Genomic DNA, 21,920 nt, shown 5'->3' with positions numbered 1-21,920 from the left:
GAAGACATTAGAAAGTCCTATTTTCAAATAGCGAAAAAATCAACAGGGAGCTGCAGACTGTAACGAAGAATTCCCGTCTGTTTGTTTTTATGGAGAACTTAGACCTCAGATGGGTGTACAGTTTAAGCAATTGACGAGACGGCAATGGAGTATTGCAGTCCATCATTAAAGGTTTCGATGAATATCTATAACTTATGATCATAACATAACCACCCAAGAAACGAAACACAAAAGTTTCCAGTTTCTTAAAGAAGGTAGAGCGATATGTACTAATTTGTTTGGTTTTGTGTGTCAGCAATATTGAAATAACAACGGCAGCGAAAATTTCTAATAGTATTCCCAGTTTCTCGTCGACAAGTTTGTTGAAATATCCTTGTTAACTCTAAGAACTTTTTGAATAGTTTTTCAAGTTTTTTTTTTCAGACATCTGGGCCATTGGCTGCATCTTTGCTGAGCTACTGACGTCTGAGCCCATCTTTCACTGCCGTCAAGAAGATATTAAAACCACCACCCCGTATAATAAGGACCAGCTTGACCGAATATTTACCGTCATGGGATTTCCTTCAGGTTCGTCAAAATATACGTCAATTTCTTAACGCCCTGTTAGAGGAAGTCCTCGCAAAGATACTTGCTATATCACAAGCATTGACTAGTACCTCAAGTTATCTGCGCCGTTGCACCCCCCCCCCTCCCCATTCTTAGTGAAAATTTTGAAATTTTCTATCCTATTCAGAATCTTTAGTGGCAAGCATAAACTATTGAATTAAAGCAACACCACAGTCATTTTTTATGCAACTCGTCATTGCTAGACACCCTGGTACTGGTAGCATGATTATTTTCAGAGTAGATAACTTCTTTTGTATACATGACAACATTTTATTCTCTGTGGAGTTTCGGATTCAAAATACTTCCAGTATGCAAAAATATACCCCACCTTTTCCGTTTGGCAATTATTAAAACCTTCAAGGAGCTTGAAATGTTCATTCAAGTTCTGCAGTTCTAAGAACCTGCTGTTAGGGAACTTGTTTTCCAGTGACTGAGTCACACCCCCTTTTCCTTTTGATCAGAGTAAATACAACACGATCTATTTGACTCCACACTGGGGAATGATTCTGCCATGACGTCACTGCTATGACTCTGGCGTGACATAACCCTCAATATTCTGCAATATACGCACTGTGAACATTGGTCGTGATGGCCTTTCTTTCACCTCCAGCAGCTATTTTCTGTAGCACCTCCTCTTTGTGAGAGCGAACAGGTGTATCACAAACATAATACTTCTAAGTTCTTTGTAGTATCAGAAGTAATTTAGGAAAATAATAGAGGAGTTCGCTAAAGGATTCTCGCTAATATTTAATCATGTCCATGTTTACTTAAGCGATGAATCTTTTGCATTTAATTGTATATTGTTGAAAAATATCGCTTATGTGGGTTCTTATTGTTTCATACTTGCTTTTTCTCCAAAGAAAATTGTCCTTTTAATGCATGTTTAATCCTAAATGGCAGAAAACTTCAAGCCCAGATTAAGAGTTCTGCATTTTAATTTAATAACAATTGGCTAATGACATTCATAAGTGGTTCTTCTTGCATTGACATGTGCAGCTGTGTTCATATAGATTAGATACTTATCTTTTTGCTTCGAATCCTTGTGACAAATACCTAGAGTTATGCCATTTTGCAGGTATTTTTATGCTATGGTTGGTTCATTTTTACAATTGGATGCCTCCTACTATCAATTTCTCTTCTGCAACCAAATATTGTTTATTTGACTTTTGGAATGTGTCAATTATTATTATCATTACATTTATTTCATCACTACATACTTGTTCAAAGGTTCTTCTATCATAAATCATTTTGAATTTATTTTTCTGTACTTTACCAAAACAAATTTTTGGATAAATAAATTTCTGTACTGCAACCTCCCAGTATTTAGTTCGCTTGCTTTTTTGTATCCATCCCTAACTCTTTGTCTGCATTAACTTCCATTCCGGGAATGTTGGGATTGATAACGAATGAAATTTTGCAACAAAATCAATTAGATGTGTAATAGAGATACAATAGATCCTCTATATTAAGCCCTGTGTGTTGATATAATTATTGCTATTCAAGAAAGGGTCGTTAAAAAGAGGGTGTTGTTAATAAATTGTTAAGACGATTAAGGCATTTGCTCACTTTTTAAGAATATAAAGAATGGAGGATGCTAGCATTCCTCTTCATCATCATCAGGTACCATCTTCTATCAGAAGGTTCGCTACCATGACCCTGTAACTATCCCTATCCTCAGAATATCAAAATCTGAGTTTTGGTTAGTTGTCATGGTCATAGATAAAACTAAGGGGCTAATAGTAGAGATGGGCCCCCAGAACCACATCTACAGTGTTTTTAAAGGGACACCATCCCTCTTTCCAGGAGTTCTTCCGCCCTAAGCCGTTGACCCTGGAGTCGTAGCTCATCTCCCCTTCTTGCCGGTCTCCCCCCGAGTTAGCCGTTGGCCATCGCTCGTAGCCCTGAGCTAGGGAACCCTGCCAGGTGGTACCAGTCGGGTCAGGCTAGACCGATTCCTCTTCACTTCCCCATATTTCTCATACGCGTCTCTTCCATTTATTATTTCTCCACAACAAAGTGTTTAATAGAGTCACTGAAAGATAGCGAAGTAAATTGTCATTATTAACCAATATTCACCTTTCTAACGACAACTTGTCAGATTTATTGATACTTTTTTTATACCAGACGTAGAAATCGCGAGGTGTAGTCACATCGAGAGGAAGGACCAGGACACTGCTTGATAAGCATAAGCTTCTCGGTGTCCTAAAAAATACCTTCGGATGCTAGATAGCAACAAGAACAAACTCAAATACTCTTTTTCTGTTTTAGAAAAAGACTGGGAAGATATAAGAAAAATGCCTGAACACAGCACTCTAATGAAAGATTTTAAAAAGAGCAAGTAAGCAATGGTTTTAATCAGTTACTGTATTTATTTCATACATCTTACGCTGAATCCTCTACCAAAACACTTCGCTTCTCTGGCTCAATTTGATGGACTCCGCAAGTAAGCCTTTCTTACCGCAAAATTTGTAGATGGCTGGAAAGAAGTGTATGATATAGCATACTTGAGTGCTGCTCATTCGACGCCACCCAGAATTTGAAGGTCGTGTATTAGCTGAGGGTAAACAGCAGTTTACATTGAGATACGCATCGAAAGTAACTCGATTACCTGGTACTCGGTGGAACCTTAAATGAGCTAAGAATGTAGCTGCCTCTCTCAATCCCACAACTCTTCCTTCCTCCCTATTATTTTTACAAAAACATTCCTTTCTAAATTTCTTTCAAACAATTTCAGTACACTGAGACTTGCTGATTCTAGACAATTCTTTAATCTTAAATGATTAACCTTGCCAGACCAAACGTTTCTTTCAATTTTTCAACATGCTCTAATTTTACTTTTATTTTCAACTCTCACAAGAACCTTCTTTTCTTCCTCCCTAGATCTTGTAAACTTTGGAATGTCCTACCCCCTTTCTGTTTCCCAGACTCTTACAACCTGTCTTTATTCAAAACAAAAGTAAACAAACTTGATTTTTGCTCTCTCGCTTTCCAATCCTTTCTCCCTTTCCTTTGGAAGGACCTACTTATAGGCTCATGAGCCTTTCCCTAACATCATCAACTATAAAAAAACTAGATGGTTTTTTAAACAATAGAAAATATCGATTATTGTTCAAGAGATAGATGAAGCACTGAACAGCTGTGATTCGCCGCGCATACTTAACTGTGTTCGCTTTATTCTCATTGATAAAGCAAACGGCTGTACACTGTATATTTTTTCGTAAAGACAAAATAAAAATAGTGTTTTTGAAAAATTTTCTGTCCAATGTATGGGCGATACACATTTCTATAGGCACAACTTTTTTGTGCAGCTATAAGCTATGGTCTGTAATTTTCTTTTGCAATATGCAGAAAATTGTCTCTGCGTGTGGTTATTACGTCAGAAACGAGCCTGCTGGCCTCAGGGGCTCGTTAGTAACTGATTATCTGCGATTGGGAGGCGTTGCCTTTGCAAATTGCAACAGCGTTAAGAAATCTGATCAGGGTGTGAACCAATTTTGCAATGAAAAATATTGATTATCTGTTCAATGTCAAGAAAATATTCATAAAGCTAAAATGTGTCCTTTAACAGTCTTCTTCAAAATGTTGACCGTCAATTTTCATATTGCTTGCTTAACTGAATTTCATGACTTACACCAATGTACCTTAAAGTTCAAGCAAATTCAAGTAGTACATTTGCCTATTACGACAAATTTTCAAAAATGTTTTGCTTGGCTATAAGGGAAAGTCAAGTGGGCCGCAAACGTCGATTTTAAGTTTTTTAAGCTTACTAGGAAAGTAGGCCTATTTTGTCTCGCATGTTGATGACATTATGCGTTAAATGAATGCTTTAGTCAATGCTAAGATGGACAAAATAAGATGTTTTTGATAAATCTATCCCATGCAAGCAGGTGTTTTTCTTAGCCAGCGAACTAAATTAGGCACAACAAGAAGCAATTATGCAAGCGGTCGTATCTCAATGTTATGGAAAACTGAAGCCTCAAAGAAAGCTTTTGATTCCAAGTACCTCCTTGCTGCAACTAATTTTCGATTAGGTATTCGGTCCTTGAACGCTTTTGGTCTTTTTGGATTTTCACTAAAGATAAATTATAGTCGAAAATTATTTGTAAGTTGCTGCGTCTGAAGCAAATTTTAAATTGGTAGCAGTGTTTGTTGTATATCCATTTGAGCAGTTTTGTTGATAACAGTACCTCGAAATAATGTTCTGTCATTGATTCTGTTGCCACAAGATATCTTTACTTTATAGCTTACTTTTGTCTACAATTACGAGCTATTGAACAAGGTTTGATTTAACCGAGTTGCCTGTTACAGTCAACTCTCTTCTATCGTTTCAGTTATGCAAACAGCACACTTTCGCGGTATATGGAGAGACACAAAGTTAGGCATGACGGCAGAGCCTTTCAACTGGTAAGAATTTCAAATTTTCACGTATAAAAACAAAAAAACATGTCATAGTCTTGTCATAAACATGTCATAGTCTTGTCAACTGAAATAGATTTCTTTTTTGTGGTTGTTGCATGGGGTTTTTATGCCTTCAAAATTTTTAATAAATAGCCTTAAATCTTAATATCATGTTTTGTCAGTGTGTAGGTACTGTGGTCAGTGTTTGGCCGGGTTTATTGTCCCATTTTGAAGTTAAGGAACAGAAAATCTTGAACATTACTGGCGTTTTGTTGGCCTTGATATGATCTGTATAAAGAAAACCATACATTTTTTTGATTAAGAAGAGCAGGAAGTTGCTTCTTATGAAAGATTTTCATGTTTTGTTAGATGACTTTGAAAAACGTGCCTTAACTGGTTTAATTCATTTTATTTTTTATATAGATTCGATTAAAAGTTACAATAGACTACGAACAAATAACATACAAGACGATAGTGCAGGGAGCATGAAAATACATTGCAACCCAGCACCTATTACATATAAAAATACTATATATACTTTACAAAAATTTACAAAAATCACAAAAATTGCATAAAAAGGAAAGAGAATGTCACCGTGAGCCTTCCACGCAAGAAACCCAGAGTGGGACTTAAGTGGACCAGGATCTTGTTAAACAAGGGGTATCTTGTACCAAGAATTTGTCTACCTGAGGTTGCTCTTGAATATTGGTCCTTAGCAAGGGTCCGCAGAGGATTCGATGCGCGGAGAGCTCACAGTTTTTTTATGACGACGTAAAGATGGCATAGGCTCAATCAAAGCGTTCCGTGGCATATTTGTATTTTAATGTAGCCTCGAGGATCATAGTGTTTGACATAGGTGGCAACCTTTCATCACCATAGAGAAGGATTTTTAGAAGCGCTTGATTTGAAAGGTTTAATAAGCCCTGAGATTGTAATATATTATTAGCAGTATCGAGAAGATCCTTTCTTCGCACATCGTAGTTACGGCAGAGCAGCAAAAAGTGTTCCGTATCCTCAACTCCATCGTTTGTTGGGCACATTGGATTTACTGTGTTTTTAAAGATATGCGCAAATTTGTGAAGATTCAGCTTACTTAGACTCACACGAAGTTGTGTTAGAATTGCTAAGCCTTTCGGTTCGTGAATGCTGTAGACTGGGTGGGATAGGGGACGAATGAGTTTTAAGAGTTTCTTTTTGAAAATTCCCAGAGTTGAAGATTGTCTTTACTCCGGGTCAAGTTTATTCCATTCCGAAAGACAGTAAGGGTAAAAACTTACTGACATACTGGTTTGATCAACCTTTTTAAGATCCTTACTTGGAAAAAGGCGTATTCACAAGAGTTTTTCTCTTTGATTTTGCTTTTAGCTGTCAAAACTTCTTGTTATGGATCCAACGAATCGAATAAACGCAGAAGAAACACTAAAAGATTCTTATTTCCAAGAAGAACCCTTGCCAACGCAAGAGTAAGTTTTGTTCATTCTCTTGTTACCTTTATGAGCTGCCTCAAGTCATACTGTAGATTGTAACATGTACTCGACAGGTATGGTTTCTCGTCAAGATTAAGAAATCATCTAATTGATACCCTGTTTTATTCTAACGCCATGCAATTTTACAAAACTTCACCATAAGTCATTTTTGATCAGTGTCATTCTACTTACAGTGTATTTTGTGGAATGCCAATACCTTATCCAAACCGCGAGTTCTTGACAGATGATGACAACGAGGAGAAGTCAGCAAAGGTATTTCTCTAATGCACAGTTAACTATACGAGTATACCTAACCAAAAGAAAATTCTTCGTGTTTGCTGTCAAAGCCTGGTACAGTTTGGGCTGAAAAAACTGCTTGTGCCTGCGAATGTCATTCACCAAATGTGCATAATGTCTTTTCAAGATTTGCTACTGCATCTAACAATTACATTTTTAAGACATGTCTGCCACTGCATTGTGCCAGGGAATTGCCTACCAATTACCTATAAACAACAGCAGACTGTGACTCAGTTAATACGTGTCTCTGTGATATGTAAATCTCTCTGTGTTGTGCATTTAACACGAAATGAGAGTAGGGTGAACCTAATACATATGAGATATATCGCTCAGAACACATATGAATGTTTTCATGGTGCCCTGTACAATAAGAAACAAAAATACGATATTTTTTTGGTCCTCGAGTTGCCTATATTTGCAGGAAAAGACTATGTTTGGCTATTCCTTTAACATGGAATCTTAATATATTACATTTAGATCTTAAAATAGCATACATTTGAATTCTATAAAGTACAATTGTTTTAATTTGCCAACCTACAGAGCAGCACGCACAAACCCGGAAGTAGCCCACAGCAACCACCCTCAAAAAGGGTTAAGGTGGTACCGCACAACCAACAGAATCAAGAATATCAGGTGTGCATATGTTACTGTTCATTAGTTTATTATGTGCATTGAGTTTATTATCATTGCTGCCGTCTAAAGATCCGGGCGAACTAGTTCTTATGTAAGAGGCGTTTTATTGCAGAAAATGGTAGAGCCAGAGGCAAATAAGAGCGCACTCTTACGTAATCATGTTTTCAACTCTCGACCAAATCTCTATTTACAATATTCATAGCTTAATTTAATGACTATTAAGTGACGGGGCATGTGTGACATGTGACATGAGAGTGAACCTTTTGCACTAGGGGGGGGGGGAGGGTTGCTTTCAAACTGGAGGGCAATAGGAAAGGAAGCCTGTTTGAAGGGAGCTTTTGGTGTTTATATTATCATGTTGAAGCTTTGCTACTTTTTAGAGCAAAGAGTACTTATTTTTTCATAACAAAATCAATTAATTTTGATGACGTTTTGTTGAAACATATGTTAAATGTTAACTAGCCTCAAACTGTATTCCTTCTTGACATCAATAAATGACTGGAATTGCATCTTAAATATTTTAATTTTCTTTCTACTCTTTCTGCGGTCCTGGTTATGTTTGTCTATGTACGCTAACCTGTGTGTTAGCGCCTGAATTTGCAGTAAATAATTGAAGCAGAAAAGAGCAGTTAAATGCCATATTTTTGCTGTGGACTTTTCAAATGCTGTATGCAAGCAAAGTACTCTATGAGATCCTGTCTGAACAGTATTTTGTCCTGAATGTTTTACGCCAAACGCCTTCTGATATCACTATTTACAAGGAAATAATTGGCTGTTCAAAACCTCTTGAATTTCCCAATTTACAAGTGAACAGTTTATTATCACATCTTTATGATCCTCTTCGACTTGACCATTACATTTCGATTCCTTCTTCTACAGAAACAGTCCTATTACCAGAGATCCGATGCTAGCCAACACCAACAAACCAGCAAATCACAAGGCTCTTACATGCTCGCTTCATCGTCATCGCATCGACCATCAGCTACAGTCCATTATACCGCTGCTGATAACCCAAGATATTAATCAAAGACCCAGTCAAATCAAAGGTATGTTCTGACTAATCCTGGTGATAAACATTTCACGAACATTATATTGTACTCTGTGAGATAGGATTTTGCTACAAATGAATGACTTTTTTGACAGTATTACCAGCTCGTTGCCAATGAAATCTCTTTGTTTTAGACAACTTATCATTGTCTCTTTTTGTAAGAACAAAGGCTTTTATCAAACGGAGAAATCCCCCCCCCCTTCCCTAAGCTCACGTTCCTCTAAGCTCAGAAGATCTCCTCTTCCAAGCTCACGTTCCTCTTAGCTCAGAAGGTCTCCGCTTCAAAGTTCACTTTCGCCTAAGCTCAGAAGATTTCCTTTTCCAAGGTCACGTTCCTCTAAGTTCAGAAGGTCTCCACTTCCAAGTTCACTTTCGCCTAAGCTCAGAAGATCTCCTTTTCCAAGGTCACGTTCCTCTAAGCTCAGAAGGTCTCCGCTTCGAAGTTCAGTTTCGCCTAAGCTCAGAAGATTTCCTTTTCCAAGGTCACGTTCCTCTAAGCTCAGAAGGTCTCCGCTTCGAAGTTCACTTTCGCCTAAGCTCAGAAGATCTCCTTTTCCAAGGTCACGTTCATAATGAGCCACGTGTGAAGATGTTTTTCTTTGACAATGGCACAGCCAAGAAGGAATGGAGATAAGAAGAGAACGAGAAAGGCAATGGAGAGGAAATGTTGTTAAAAGTAGATGGAAGAGCCGAGGGAAGACTGCAAAGCATCCATTACACGTATACCTTAAATCATTTAAAGAACTGACATAGTTTTGCCAAGAATCACGAATGAACATGATGGTGGATGCTTATTAGCATGCAGTCTGTTCCATGAGTTGCAAATAAAAACGATAAATCTTGGGCCTTAACAATCAAGTGTATGTATAGACATATATTCCTGGACATTTTGGATGTTTGAAGAAAATTTGAGCTGATTGAAGATATTTCATTGTTTTTTGCCTTGACTCTAATATTCCATGCTAGTTTTCAGAAGCCAAATTATTTCTAAATAATATATTTTATAAGTTTAGCAAAAGGCATTTCCACATAAATAGATATTGCATCTCAGGTGAAAAGCGCTGCCTCCTTGTATTGTTTTGTTAAAAACTAAAGTTCTCTACACAATTTCCTATAATTTCCATTTAAAGACAGTCTGTCCCCTCCGTGATTGGCTAATTCTAACTTGAAGTCCCGCCTTCGAAAGGTCTTCCTCTGCTTTTTTAGCATCCGATATTAGTTATTGTGGGTGAACGCGACAAAAAATTCAGGGAAAGTACACTATGGTGGTTCTTCATTCTGATTGGTTATTTGTGCATTAAACTGTGTTTTACGATTGTGTTTTAAGATGCGGTTATGTTTTGCCTTTTTATTGCTCAAGCAATGTTCTCCTACTTGCAACGTAATTTCAAATTATTTCTCGAAACCCATTACTCGTACAAGCCTTCCATTGACAGGCACTGTCCTGCGACGTGGCCGTGCTTCGAGTGATTTTACTGTCCTGCGCCTTAGTCTATATTGAGGTTGTTGCTGCAATTTGCATTTAAAATGTTGAAACATTGGTGTTCATATAGAAGCAAAATTGTTTTTCCAAAAGACCTTGCTGGGTAGAAAACAGCGTTTACAGTTTCTGGAGCTGCCCATATCACGAATCAGTGTCCAAATGCAATAGGATTGGAAATTAGACACGCCTTTCTATTTTGGAATCGAAAATTAGCTTTCAATCAAAACCAAGCTACAACTGCCTTATCTAATGAAATTCTAGCTTCTTTGTTGACAAGAGCAGCATGGCTTATTTCGGCAATAATCTGAAGGCTTTATTGGCCTGATAACGACAGCTGACTACACGATCATCGCGGTATTTCTTAGCTTTGTTTGTTTACGGTAGATGATCATTTTCAGCTTCATATCGCCATATGGTATTGTTTCTCCTTGTTCAAATTATTCGTTTTTCGAACGTGTGGCAGAGATGGCTAAATAATGCGTCGGCAAACTGTCTCCTAGCTGAACGGCTGTTTTCATATTGGTTTTAATCTTAAACAAATTAGATTTGAATTCTGTTTGAAGCCAGCCTTCTTTGGATCGTGTAAAAATGTATTTGTCTATTGTGTCGATATTTAGGCTACATTAAATCTTTTTTATGCCTCGAATCAAAATTTGTTTATATCAGTAAATTGGACAAAGATATGATATATCCCATATACAATAACAGCTTATAGCAAAATGATAGAATCATTGTTCGTCAATCTGGAGCTATCAGAAAATCCTTTTGTTCTTTTCACCTGTATAATCAAAACATTACTAGGTATGCCCCTTTAAAATTTTTGATTTGCTAGGCTTGCTTTATAATCGTTTCTAAGCGTGTTTATGCTTTCTCAGTGTGCAATCCTGGTTTATTTTTTAAGCATCTTTAAAACCTGATAAGGCATCGGAAACTTAAAACCTGGCACACCGCGCAAATTTCAATCTGTTTAATGAAATGTTAAGCTGGAAACTGAGATGTTTTGCCGCCTTATCTGGTTTTGTTTGGCCGTTTTGAGTGTTTGTGAGCAAAGTTGCAGTCTATTCCAAAAAGTTTCAGCGCTGTTTAGTGACGTTTAGAACATGTATAGTCGCTTTGCCACAAATTAGACTATGTTGTGCTTTGGCAAGCGCAGTAGCTTTGGGAGTTAAAAGGTTTCCTTTCTCACGTGGTTTCAATTAACTAAACTCTTCGGCACTATTTCCTGACGCATTTCACTGGCCATTTAAATTCCTACTGGTTAGACTAAACAATAGATCTATTGTTACATATCCTTACGGCTAATCCTCGATGTTTTCTCGATTTTAAACACATTGCATAGCCTATTGTTCAAGGCTCTTGCGCAACCGGCATGCTTTGCGACAATATTTTCAAAATCGGCCTAATATCGTACTGCATGAAAATACAAAATACAATCAATTTTTCAAGATAGCTGCCGCTAAGCGTGCCGGTTGCGCAAGAGCCTTTACCTCTGGACAGTTAACTAATGTGACATAGCTCCTTAATGTGCAAAATTTCCTTTCCCTCTCCGTCTTTCCATCAAACTGCTGCAGCCCTTTTACTTTTTTTGTAGTCCATTGTTATTTGATATTTGCAACAAAACAAACAGAAAACAAATCCAAGCTCTCTCATCTGCACCTTCAACTTTCAGAAAACTCGTCGGTAGAATTAATTTTACAACAAAATATTAATGTTACAAAAGAATTTCTGTCGGTAAAATATGGTTTTGCATCTTTACACCCAACCCCCCCCCCCCAGCGAGAATGGGCACGCGACGCCACTGCTGACATTTCAGAAGAGGTTAATGGAGTCATAGATTCAGAATGGGAACTCCATTAATGAGTTTTCCATGCTTTTTGCAAACCCATGTGCGAATGTATTCAAGGCAAACCAAGTTTGTCATCTGAGAGGAAGCTCACTTAATTAATAAAGACAAATTTTGTGGTGTCGATAGCGAAAGATGCCTCTCTTCACATAATGCAACTAACAAAATGGTGTTTGCATCACAAACCTATTAAGGCAACGATCACATCGTTTGTTATGGCCTATCCAATGGGCCTATCGCTTCTTTCCTGAAACGAGGCTAACCAATCAAAATTTGTTCTCGCATCGAAAAACACAAAAGTTTTCTGCGGAGATTTTTCTCTCTGCCCTTCCTCTATTCTGAGGTGAAGTTTCGTGAAACTTAAATCATGTTGTGAAAACTTGAGTCACGTTTATTGCACCACTACTAAACTTTCCACAGCTAGATTAAACAAATGTTAGGTATTTAGTAGAAGGTTTAGTCGTTTTGTCAGGGTTTAATTAAAGTACAAGAAGATTCTTCACCCAATGATCCAACCTGTAGAATTTAATCAATGCCTCTGTCTGGTAAAAAAAATATTCTTGCTATTTCATCATTATTTTATCAGAATATGTAGAAAGCTAGAATACAAACTGTAGTTAATGATTGATGTAAAACAAAAGTGGCCAAACCTTGCAAGTAAATGTTTTCCTTAACAATAAGAGTAACGCTAATTAATTCACAGTTGTTGCTACGCTTGCCTTGAAACAATAATCTTGATAAAATTAATATGACAGACAACTTTGTTCTTTTAAAGTTTTTTGCCACCAATTGGTGATAAACCGTCGCCCTGTTTTCTTTTACTCGAGCAACTGTTACCGGTTGCAACAGATAGCCAACCAGCAATTGATTGTGGACGTATTTGGTAAGGATTCTGAAAATCAATTAGTTATCAATTCAAACTCAATGTGTCGATTAACCAAAGTATCTAAACAACTCAATAATGTCATTTCCTCTTAACTCTGTTTGTTATCTCATGGATTCCAGCTTATATGAATCTACCATGTAATTTGATATCATTGTCTACGGTTAGATGTGGTCTGTAGAGTTCGACCAGGTAGGAGACTGAATTCAGTGTCAGTGTCATGCGGAGCTGTCTAGTTTCCATACTGCTCGACCTGATGACGTAATTGTTTTACCCAAACCCTAAACCTAACCCTAACCTTAAACCTAACCTTAAACCTAACGCTTACCCTAACCCCAACCCTAACCCTAACCCTTACCCTTACCCTTACCCTAACCCTAACCCTAACCCTAACCCTAACCCTAAACATTTACTTAAAATAATTAATCATACTAATTTATGACTATTAATCATGCTTATTTATGACTATCAGGTCGAGCAGTATGGAAACTAGACAATTCCGTGTCATGCAGACCAAACTCCAAAATAACAATCGTTTTGGTCCTTCAGTCTCTTTTCCAGTCATCACTCTGTGCTACTGCGTAAGTGACATGCCCCACGAGGAGTGTAGTTTGCTCTAAACCAATCATCAAACTAGTAGCTTGATCTGAACCAATAAAATCACAAAAAACTAAATTTATGTCAGCATTTCAGCTGTTGTAACGACCGTGCATAAAATGCAATTTTTATCAACACACGGGTAAAAAAATTGACCAATTCGATAAACAGTAAATAGACCAATTCGACTTACGGCCTCATTTTGAAAAATTCTTCAAATTATTTTGTACAAAATTTTTGACCTCGGATTCGGATTGCCAGCAATGATTTTAATATACTTTGAAGTTTTCACTATGGTATTGCTCACGATATTGATTTTATGACGACAAAAAGATAAAAATTTTATAAGGGATTTGACCGTGATTGGCGACTAGGGGGGTAAAGTTTACCCCCGAATGATTTTTGCGGTCAACATCTCTCCGTAAAATCTAAGATACAAGCACAAACAATATGTAAAAATTGTATCCGGCCTAAAATTATATAATAAAATCAAATTTGAGCTTTAAAAAGTCGTATAATTAGGTTAGGAGAAATTTTCAAAACGAGGTCGTAAGTCGAATTGGTGTATTGAAGTTCAGGCTGGCTGTTCTTATTTTTCCATTTTATTCCTTATTTGTTCTTATTATATTGGAACTGGCGCATCTTACCCGTATTCTTAACAAAAAATCGACAAACGATCTCCGCTTACAGTATTTACGATTCGATATTTTATCTCCTGGCTCTCATTTTTGAATTTAATAAATTCGTGTTTGGAAGCTTAGTTGCCAAGAGTAAATGTAGACGGATTATGGTATATAACAAGAGTTCTACTTTATTTGTTACACCTGTTGCTCTAATATCCCTCATTGAATTGATTCTACTAATTACAGTTCTTTGTTACTTTCCCTAAACCTACCCCGTCATTACTACGTGTAAAATTCAACCAGAAAGGCACCTGAAGCTACTAGAATGGGTATTCTGGTCATGTAATTGAGCTGTTATTGACTGTTATTGTTAATAATGCACGTGTCTCTGTTTTCCACGGTCTCCCACGAGCAGGTAGGCTGAAATATACTGACGTGTTATAAAATGCTCCTCGAGGCTTAATAAAAATTTTGTTACTTATATTTAATAATAGGAAAAAGTTACTCTCATAGAAATGATTGATGATTGCAACCGAAAGTTTATATAGCGTTTCAAAAGTACCCCACCCACCCGAACTGACTATTTATGCCAAGCATGTTTCAAAAGAAAAATATGGACAGTTATTGTGGATATTCTGAAAAATGTGATACTGTAGTACTCGAAACAAAAAAAATTGAATTTTTTTTAAATTCACAACTGCGTAATTCTGTCGCTGCGATTGGTTGGTTGGCGTACAAGTTGAAACAATAAGATGCTCTTCCAATATTTCTCCACCAACTTCAAAAGTGGCTTACCTTTTTGAAAAAAATTAAACATGTGGCCCTCAATGTTAAATTGAAAGAAATTACAGTTTAAATTAAGAGTAATTAAGAACAGGTTACTGCAATAAAGTAGACTACTCGCTGTCCACCTTTGTTCCGTTTAAATAGATGGTGTAACTTTCAACCTCCCCCTCATGTTTTTAAAGGCTATTCTGTTTTTGCTTTGCTACAAAGTGTTTAACGTACCACTCTAGCTGGTTTTGTAGTCAAGGCAACAATGAAGATTTTCCGTAAAAATATAGACTTCAGATTTGATTTTATGTTTAGAAGGCGAGCCACCCACAACACTTGTGTTCAGCAAGCTCTGTGGTGTGTGTGCGGCGACTAATGCCAACCCCTAAAACAATATATGAGACGAAATAATTTCATGAATAGCTGGTACCCTATTGTGTACCTGCACATAGAAAATATGATTTTGTCTCAACCTGCACGTGCCTGCTCTGTTTTTGCTTTGTAGGAAAAATAGCTCTCCTAGAAATACTCTCATTCATGCGTAGCGCTGGGCACTGTGTCGGTGTGCACACATCCTCTTTATTAGATTAACCGATTTCGGCACAAGATTGTCGATGTGAAGTAATTATTTATGTATCGGCTCCTTTGTTTGATTGAGAATACAGCGATTTATGTTTAAATGAATTCGCTGGATTATAAGATAACCACTTGCTCGATGAACACCATTGATTGTCCTCAGTGTCATACTGCTGCTGTAATCTTCATATTCTATCTTCAGAATGCGAGAATAGTTGTTTCCTTCCGTTCAGCATAGGCGATTGATCGATTGAATAGTCAGAGCTGCCGTCTAGAAGCCACACCCAAGACCACACCCTATAAACTTGCATTTGTGCAAAAGATTTTCTGTTGTGTATTAAGTCATTTACCGACTATAAAAGGCGAATGGTATTTGTTCATTCATGCCGCACCGGCAATAGCACGCTAATGGTTTAATTCACATTGTCAAGTAAGGAAATCGTCCAACAAAATATATACTGGCTTGAAACCAAATATACCACGGTACCATTGTATATAGTCCCATATCTAGCCTCAGGCCCATCCCTCCCATACCTCCCCCTTTCTGCGCATCTCCTGGTCAATTTCGCCTGCGCATCCTTGCGCTTATTCCGCTTGCGCATCTCTCGGCCCATTCTGCTGGCTCAACTCTAGGACAAATCAGTGCTTTGGTCTCTTGAGCATGGGGTCTCTCTTGGTTTTTTTAGTAGAATTTATATCACAATCAGTTTCAATTCATGTTCTCTTTTCTAATCACGTGTGCCGCACCCTTGGTTGCTACGTATTCGCACTATTTTTATAAAAATTTGTATAGTTGTAAAAAGGGCCCAGTTCTGGTTTTTAATGAACAAGCAAGTGCGCTTATATTTTTGCGACCATTCAGTTTCTCGAAAGCGTCATTCGCGGATTTCTATCGTCTTTTTCATCCGGCTCGGTGGACCACGAACTCAAATTTTCTGTTGCCATGGTCGTTATGGATCCTTGCTTCATTCATATTCCAGCAGCAAACACAGAATAATAGTTTTAATTGCCCATGAATTCGAAACTGTTTCAAACACTTCTACAAAAGTAGTTTTTTGGGCGAATTCAGTTCTAACCACGCTTTATAACAACGCTTTCATTGTAAGGTGCTCAAGATTTGACAATAGTCAGAGGGAGAAAGTAAATTGTATCATGTGACTGAGATTTCTTAATTTCTTGTTCATCGAGTTTCTGTTTCAATTGAAAAAGTTCAACTTTAAAAGAACCTTTTGCTAAAGAGAAACATTTCTTTTTTCTCTTCTATCTTCAATTTCTCTTTATTTTCCTTAATTTCACTTTTAATTTGGTTTCTGATTGCAATTTAAAGGTATAGTATTGAAAGATAAAATTTTTGTCTATATTTTGTATTGAACTCGCAGTATGCTTAGAAATAAATGAATTTGTGAAGCAGTAAATATTATGTATCACTCTACTTAATAACATTTTATACCATACTATATTGATTTTGCTTTCCCATATTATTTTTTCCCATATTATAATGTTTACTATATTGCAATTTATGTGAAGGCCTAAAGTAAGGAATTTCTTATTCATTAATTAATTCAGAAGACGTCGTTTCATATGTTCCAAAACCATCAAAATCCTTATTTTTTTTAAGAGCAAATGCACTTGAAAATTTGCTTTTAGAATTTGCATTCATCAGCTTGAGATATTTCGATAGGATTCTGAGATGGCCGAAAGCCGGCTGGACGTCAGAATAGCGCTGTCAGGCCTCTTTCTTATACTGAATATTTACATTTCCAAAAGGTGAGATACGAGCTATTAGGAGCATGCAAGGTTTATGCACTGTTCAATTAGATTGTGTTTATTCACAGAAATCAGATTTGTAGCTTCATAAAAGAATCTCTGTGAGAATCAGTAAGGGTCTGAAAGAAGAATAAGCACGCAAGACATAAATTTTTAATGTTAATTAGCCTTTGCCCTTCCAAATCACCGTCCTAACAAAAAGGATAAGAAATGAGATTATGTCTTGTATCATATATCAGGACGCGGATCGTTTTCTTGAATGTTTCTTATGCGATTACGCATAAAAGAGCAAATGCTCGTTTCTTGATTTCTCGGGTCACAACATTGTAAGGATTGGGGTCATTTTGATTTCTATCCGGGTTATTCACAAGATTGGCATGCTTACTGTTAAGGCTCTGCCCTTCATTTCTATTTAGTCAACTGCAAGCTTTTTATGCGCTACCGTCGTAATATGCATTCTGAAACTTTTGTCTTGCAATTGGTTGGCTTTCTGAGCTTCTCTCTCTCTCTTTCTAGTTATATCAAAGACATCTTTTTGCAAATAAAACATCTTGGCTGTTTAACAATTAACCTTTTAAGGATATCGATTTGAAGAGCTTAATGTTACGCTGATTTGTTACTATCTAATTAACAATAGAAATACTTGAAAGAGAACTCTGGAATAAGGTCTTATACTTTTTACGGCAATGCTCGGAGAGGTTTTACAAGGTAACAAAAAGAAGTGATGGAGTACTGCAACGTTGGGGTAATTATAGGTCCAGTTCTAAAAATAGATAAATTTCAATTCAGTCTGTATGAAGGATTTTGCTGTATTGAACGAAATAATGAATAATCGTTTTCATTTCGATTGACTTCCTATTTTTACATTGGTACCTGCTGACTTACAGTCCAAGCATCCCGTGGTATCTTATTCATCTTTATAATTAGGAGCCTCGATTTGAATCTGGAGTAAAGTTTGCGAGGCAAACCAATCTTGCAGAAGGGAAGATCTCGTCATTTAAATAAGAATGTCACCACATTGAGCTACTTGTAGGTTTTTACTCTTGTTTTAACAGGTGTGTAGTGCATGAAACGACCTCATGGGGCTTATGCGAAAAAAACTTCAATAGTCATAAGAAGAAAAGTGTTACTTTTAGGTTTCAACAAATAGGCCCCTGAGCCCGTGAGATTTAAACCCTTGCTTGCTACCATCGATAATTTATGGTCGCATCGCCAAGCCATAACTGTGTTCGCCCAAGCACGCTTTGCTCCTTGTATTATTTAGTGGCCTACAGGGTCGTCGCTACAATGGGGCGTAGGGATGTGACTATCCCCTTGAAAAAAATATGTTGCAAAACGTTTTTTGCAATCTGTTGGTACTTCTTTGGCAAACCCCCATCCTTAGCACCTCCCTTGGCACAATAGATTGCGACGGGACTTGGTGTCATACGATGAGAAGCTATTCTGTTTTATTTTGTTCTGGGGGTTTTATCGTGTCTTGAAAGGTTCGTTAGTTCTGTCTAGTGCACAGAAACCCAGAGTTTATGATATCAATCAGCGTAATTGATAGCATACTGTATGCTGCGGTGTCTCCTTGTTACAACAGGGCTTGCATATTACTGATTCTTGTTTAGAATGAAAACATAATTTTTCTCAACAATAGGCTCTTTAGTCATCTGCCAACCTCTGCGAAGCCTCTTTGAGGAAATAGCCTAAATTTTTCGTGCAAAACCTATTATTTACCAGCTTAGCATAAATCTCTTAATTTTTTTTATTGCATTCCTAAAGTCCTCCTAATATCTTATTTCTAATGATATGTTTTTAATTGTGGGTCTAAATAGTAAAGCTGCTTTCCAACAAATCTAATTGACATAAACAATATTTCAGAACAAAAATCGTCCTTAGTGTTTCCAGCTGCATTTAAATCATCTTCATCAGTCCACACAAGAGCAGTTTTTGCGCAAAAGACAAGAAGGCCCAAAATCGTTTCGACTATTGAAAAATAAGAACATCGAGCATCGAAAACATTTTCTGGTTCTAGAAATAAATAGGTTGTTTCAAAATGAAGTTACTAGGGGCGATCTTTGACTTCTTTCAGAAAATAAATCTTCAAATCGTTTAGACTATTGAAAAATAAGCACATCGAGCCTCGAAAACATTTTCTGGTTCTAGAAATAATTAGTTTGTTTCAAAATGAAGTTACTAGGGGCGATCTTTGATTTCTTTCAGAAAAGAAATCTTCAAAATTAGCCAGAGTACGCTTTTTGCTTAATTGGAACCCTCAAACCCTCCTGCCAGTTTGTCGATAATCACACTTGCTCCCTTGAACCCTTTGCCCCTTTGCTTCCTTGCACCCCTGCCCCCTAGTTTCGTAGATTGCTATTTGGGCATCATGCTTCCTTTAGTTTTCTGCATGGATACTCTGTTTTACCACTCATTTTATCATTGCAAAGTGGTGTCACTCCATCTTATTCGTGCTCAATATAAACGTTGTTTTTAAGCTAAAGCAGCTGCCCTGATAGATTTGACGTCGCTTCATTTGTAAAAGCCAATCTCTGCTGGTAATGGACAAATTTGTATTCCTGAAGGTGCCAAATTTAGTCCTTTCAGACAATAGCTTAGTTGTAAGGCTATGGTCTGTCATTCAGAACTTTGGCAAGTAAAGGTCATTGTTGGTTTTTAATTTCATCAAAAGCTGGACATGCCGGAGCATGCAAATATAGTTTGTCTGTTTTCGGTGGTATGCACATCAAAATTGGCTTTGCGCAAATATATTTGAAAGTCCTTTTCTTCTGACAGTGGTTGCCGTCAGAGCCCGGAGTGTTTTTCTCCGCTAATGTCACAACTACCATGATGCCTTGCGAGCTCTTTGCTATATTGACCAGTAAAATTTTGCAGAATCTTGTGATGTTGGACTCTTCAGTAACCATGTTTGTTCATTGGGATAAGTGGGTGCTACAGAATACAACCAACTGTAAAAAGGTGCAACATTCAAAATGTCACCATAAATAGGTCCTTATTTAGTAGGTCCACTTTCAGCAATTTAAAATATCCCAGCGTACATCTGTATTAAAACCAGTATGCACTTTTCGCCCTCTTTTGTTTGTTTGTGAAATATGTTATATACCGTAGCTTATACAGTGAACATCGTTAATAGTTTAAAAGGCAGCACTGACATTACACTATGTATTTTTGTGGTATTGCAGCTATTTCAGCAGCTTGAAATCTATAGCGATGTAGTACTCTTGCCTATACAATATCTTATACCTGAGCAATGAAGGAATGTTATTATGCACGTTGGTGCAAATGATCTAATAGTCAAGTCAGGTCGGTTGTACAATGTTACGCGAACAAGACTATCAGGCAAAAATGCATTAAATTATAGGCCGTTGACCATTCTATCTCTAGCTTAAAAGATTCCCTAGAATGTTTGCTTAATTCCACGTTGGAGTAGTGAAAAGATGATTTGAATTGTATTTGTATCTACTATTGTTGTTTTCCGCCTAGTGATTCAAATCACAGTGATTTCGCAATCTTTGGGTGAGAAATACCAATATCTTCTAGATAAAGCTGTTCCAATTTCCGAAAAATACTTTTACCTATATCCGTGATCGTCATATCTGGATATCGCTGATTCCTGCGTAGCGACTTCATGAGGCTAATCGCAGTACCGGTGGTCTCCAATCACTTATAACCGAGCACAGGGCTGCAAAGGTTTTCGATGTGTGCCATTTGAGAAATTCTTATAAACCTTTCCACCTAATTACGTCATGCCGCTATGCACTGGAAAAATTTTTTTTCTTTAGAAAGGAGTTTTTTTTATCAAAGTTGTCGTTTTTTGCGTTGAAAGAAATATCCAGTAAGCAGTTGTTCGCTCGTTATGTTCCAATTACTTGAGTCGGATGCCTTTTCATGTGAAATTCTAATGAGCACGCGTGCTGCCTCAATACATTTTATTGTAAAGGCAAATCCCAGAAAGATCGGTTTACTGTGAACAAATAAAGAGATCAATAAGCTCTATTCTTTTGTGTCCGTTTTTCGATATGCAAACACGAATATGGATTTGTTTTCCATTTAACCATCGCTTAATTTTAATCGGAGCCGTTAATATTTCCTGGCCTTGTAAATAGCCTTCAAGTGTGGCATAGGAGCTTGTCCAGTTAAAATTAACATTTTACAGCACTATTTAAATCTTTGATGAAAAATTGCCATATTTGTTTAATGATGCAAGGTGCCCCCGATATGCTTATAGCAATCAGATAAATTGAAGATATCATCCATGCAATTTTTTGCAAACTTCTTAAATTGCTAAGATCTACCACAGGAAGGTTAAACTTTCTTTGCAGACAGACTGTTTCGTCATTTATTCATACCATGCCTACCAAATACACTGAACGGTCATCAGGGCAGCTTACTTCATCATCTCATCTCTCCCAAGAAAACAATGTTGCGTAAATGAAATAATCAAGAAGCTTGATTACAACAGCCATCTTTTAAATGTTGTTTTATTTGAAAAACAGCTTATAGGAAGGGACACTGTCCAATAGACACTCCAATGGGTACTGTATTCGAGGTACTATGATGAAAAGGATGGGTGTAGTCTTACGATGAAAGCTATGAACAAGTAAGAAAATGAGCTTGAATCTGCATCGCCGTCTCCCAACTGATGCTAGCTTATTAACAGCTTCCTCTTTAAACATATTGTGCCGTGTTTGCTTATCAAGAATGAACGAATTTTACTCAACACTACGATAAGGTGTTTTCGAAAATACATTTATATGGGCAGCTCATGAATTGTGTTGCAAAATTACTACCAGTTTAACAAGGAAGATGCAAAAAGGGAGACGTCTTCATCATTAGGGGACATGTGCCATGGAATCTAGTTGCACGTTGCTTTCTTATTGTATTCTACCCAGCTTATAGGATTTCTTACTTTACCTAACTGTG

At 37.1% G+C, this 21,920-nt stretch overlaps 1 protein-coding gene across 2 annotated transcripts in view; it reads left to right on the top strand.

The window, feature by feature from the left end:
* Nucleotides 1-21,920, top strand: part of LOC135685448 (cyclin-dependent kinase 8) — a 45,361-nt gene that overhangs the window by 9,729 nt on the left and 13,712 nt on the right. The window contains exons 7-14 of one of the 2 annotated variants that reach the window (XM_065201393.2): nt 424-567; nt 2,875-2,944; nt 4,938-5,010; nt 6,370-6,467; nt 6,665-6,743; nt 7,308-7,400; nt 8,280-8,446; nt 9,009-9,374. In XM_065201393.2, the coding sequence (XP_065057465.1) occupies nt 424-567; nt 2,875-2,944; nt 4,938-5,010; nt 6,370-6,467; nt 6,665-6,743; nt 7,308-7,400; nt 8,280-8,423 (701 nt within the window). In that variant the 3' untranslated portion in view covers nt 8,424-8,446; nt 9,009-9,374. Of the gene's footprint in view, nt 1-423; nt 568-2,874; nt 2,945-4,937; nt 5,011-6,369; nt 6,468-6,664; nt 6,744-7,307; nt 7,401-8,279; nt 8,447-9,008; nt 9,375-21,920 lie in introns of those variants that run through there. The other variant, XM_065201392.2, reaches the window with a different exon arrangement.

This window comes from Rhopilema esculentum, chromosome 15 (assembly GCF_057945365.1).
Source record: "Rhopilema esculentum isolate cy_ngs chromosome 15, ASM5794536v1, whole genome shotgun sequence".
In the NCBI taxonomy this organism is placed as follows: Eukaryota; Metazoa; Cnidaria; class Scyphozoa; order Rhizostomeae; family Rhizostomatidae; genus Rhopilema; species Rhopilema esculentum.
This window is presented reverse-complemented; position numbering and strand designations above follow the sequence as displayed.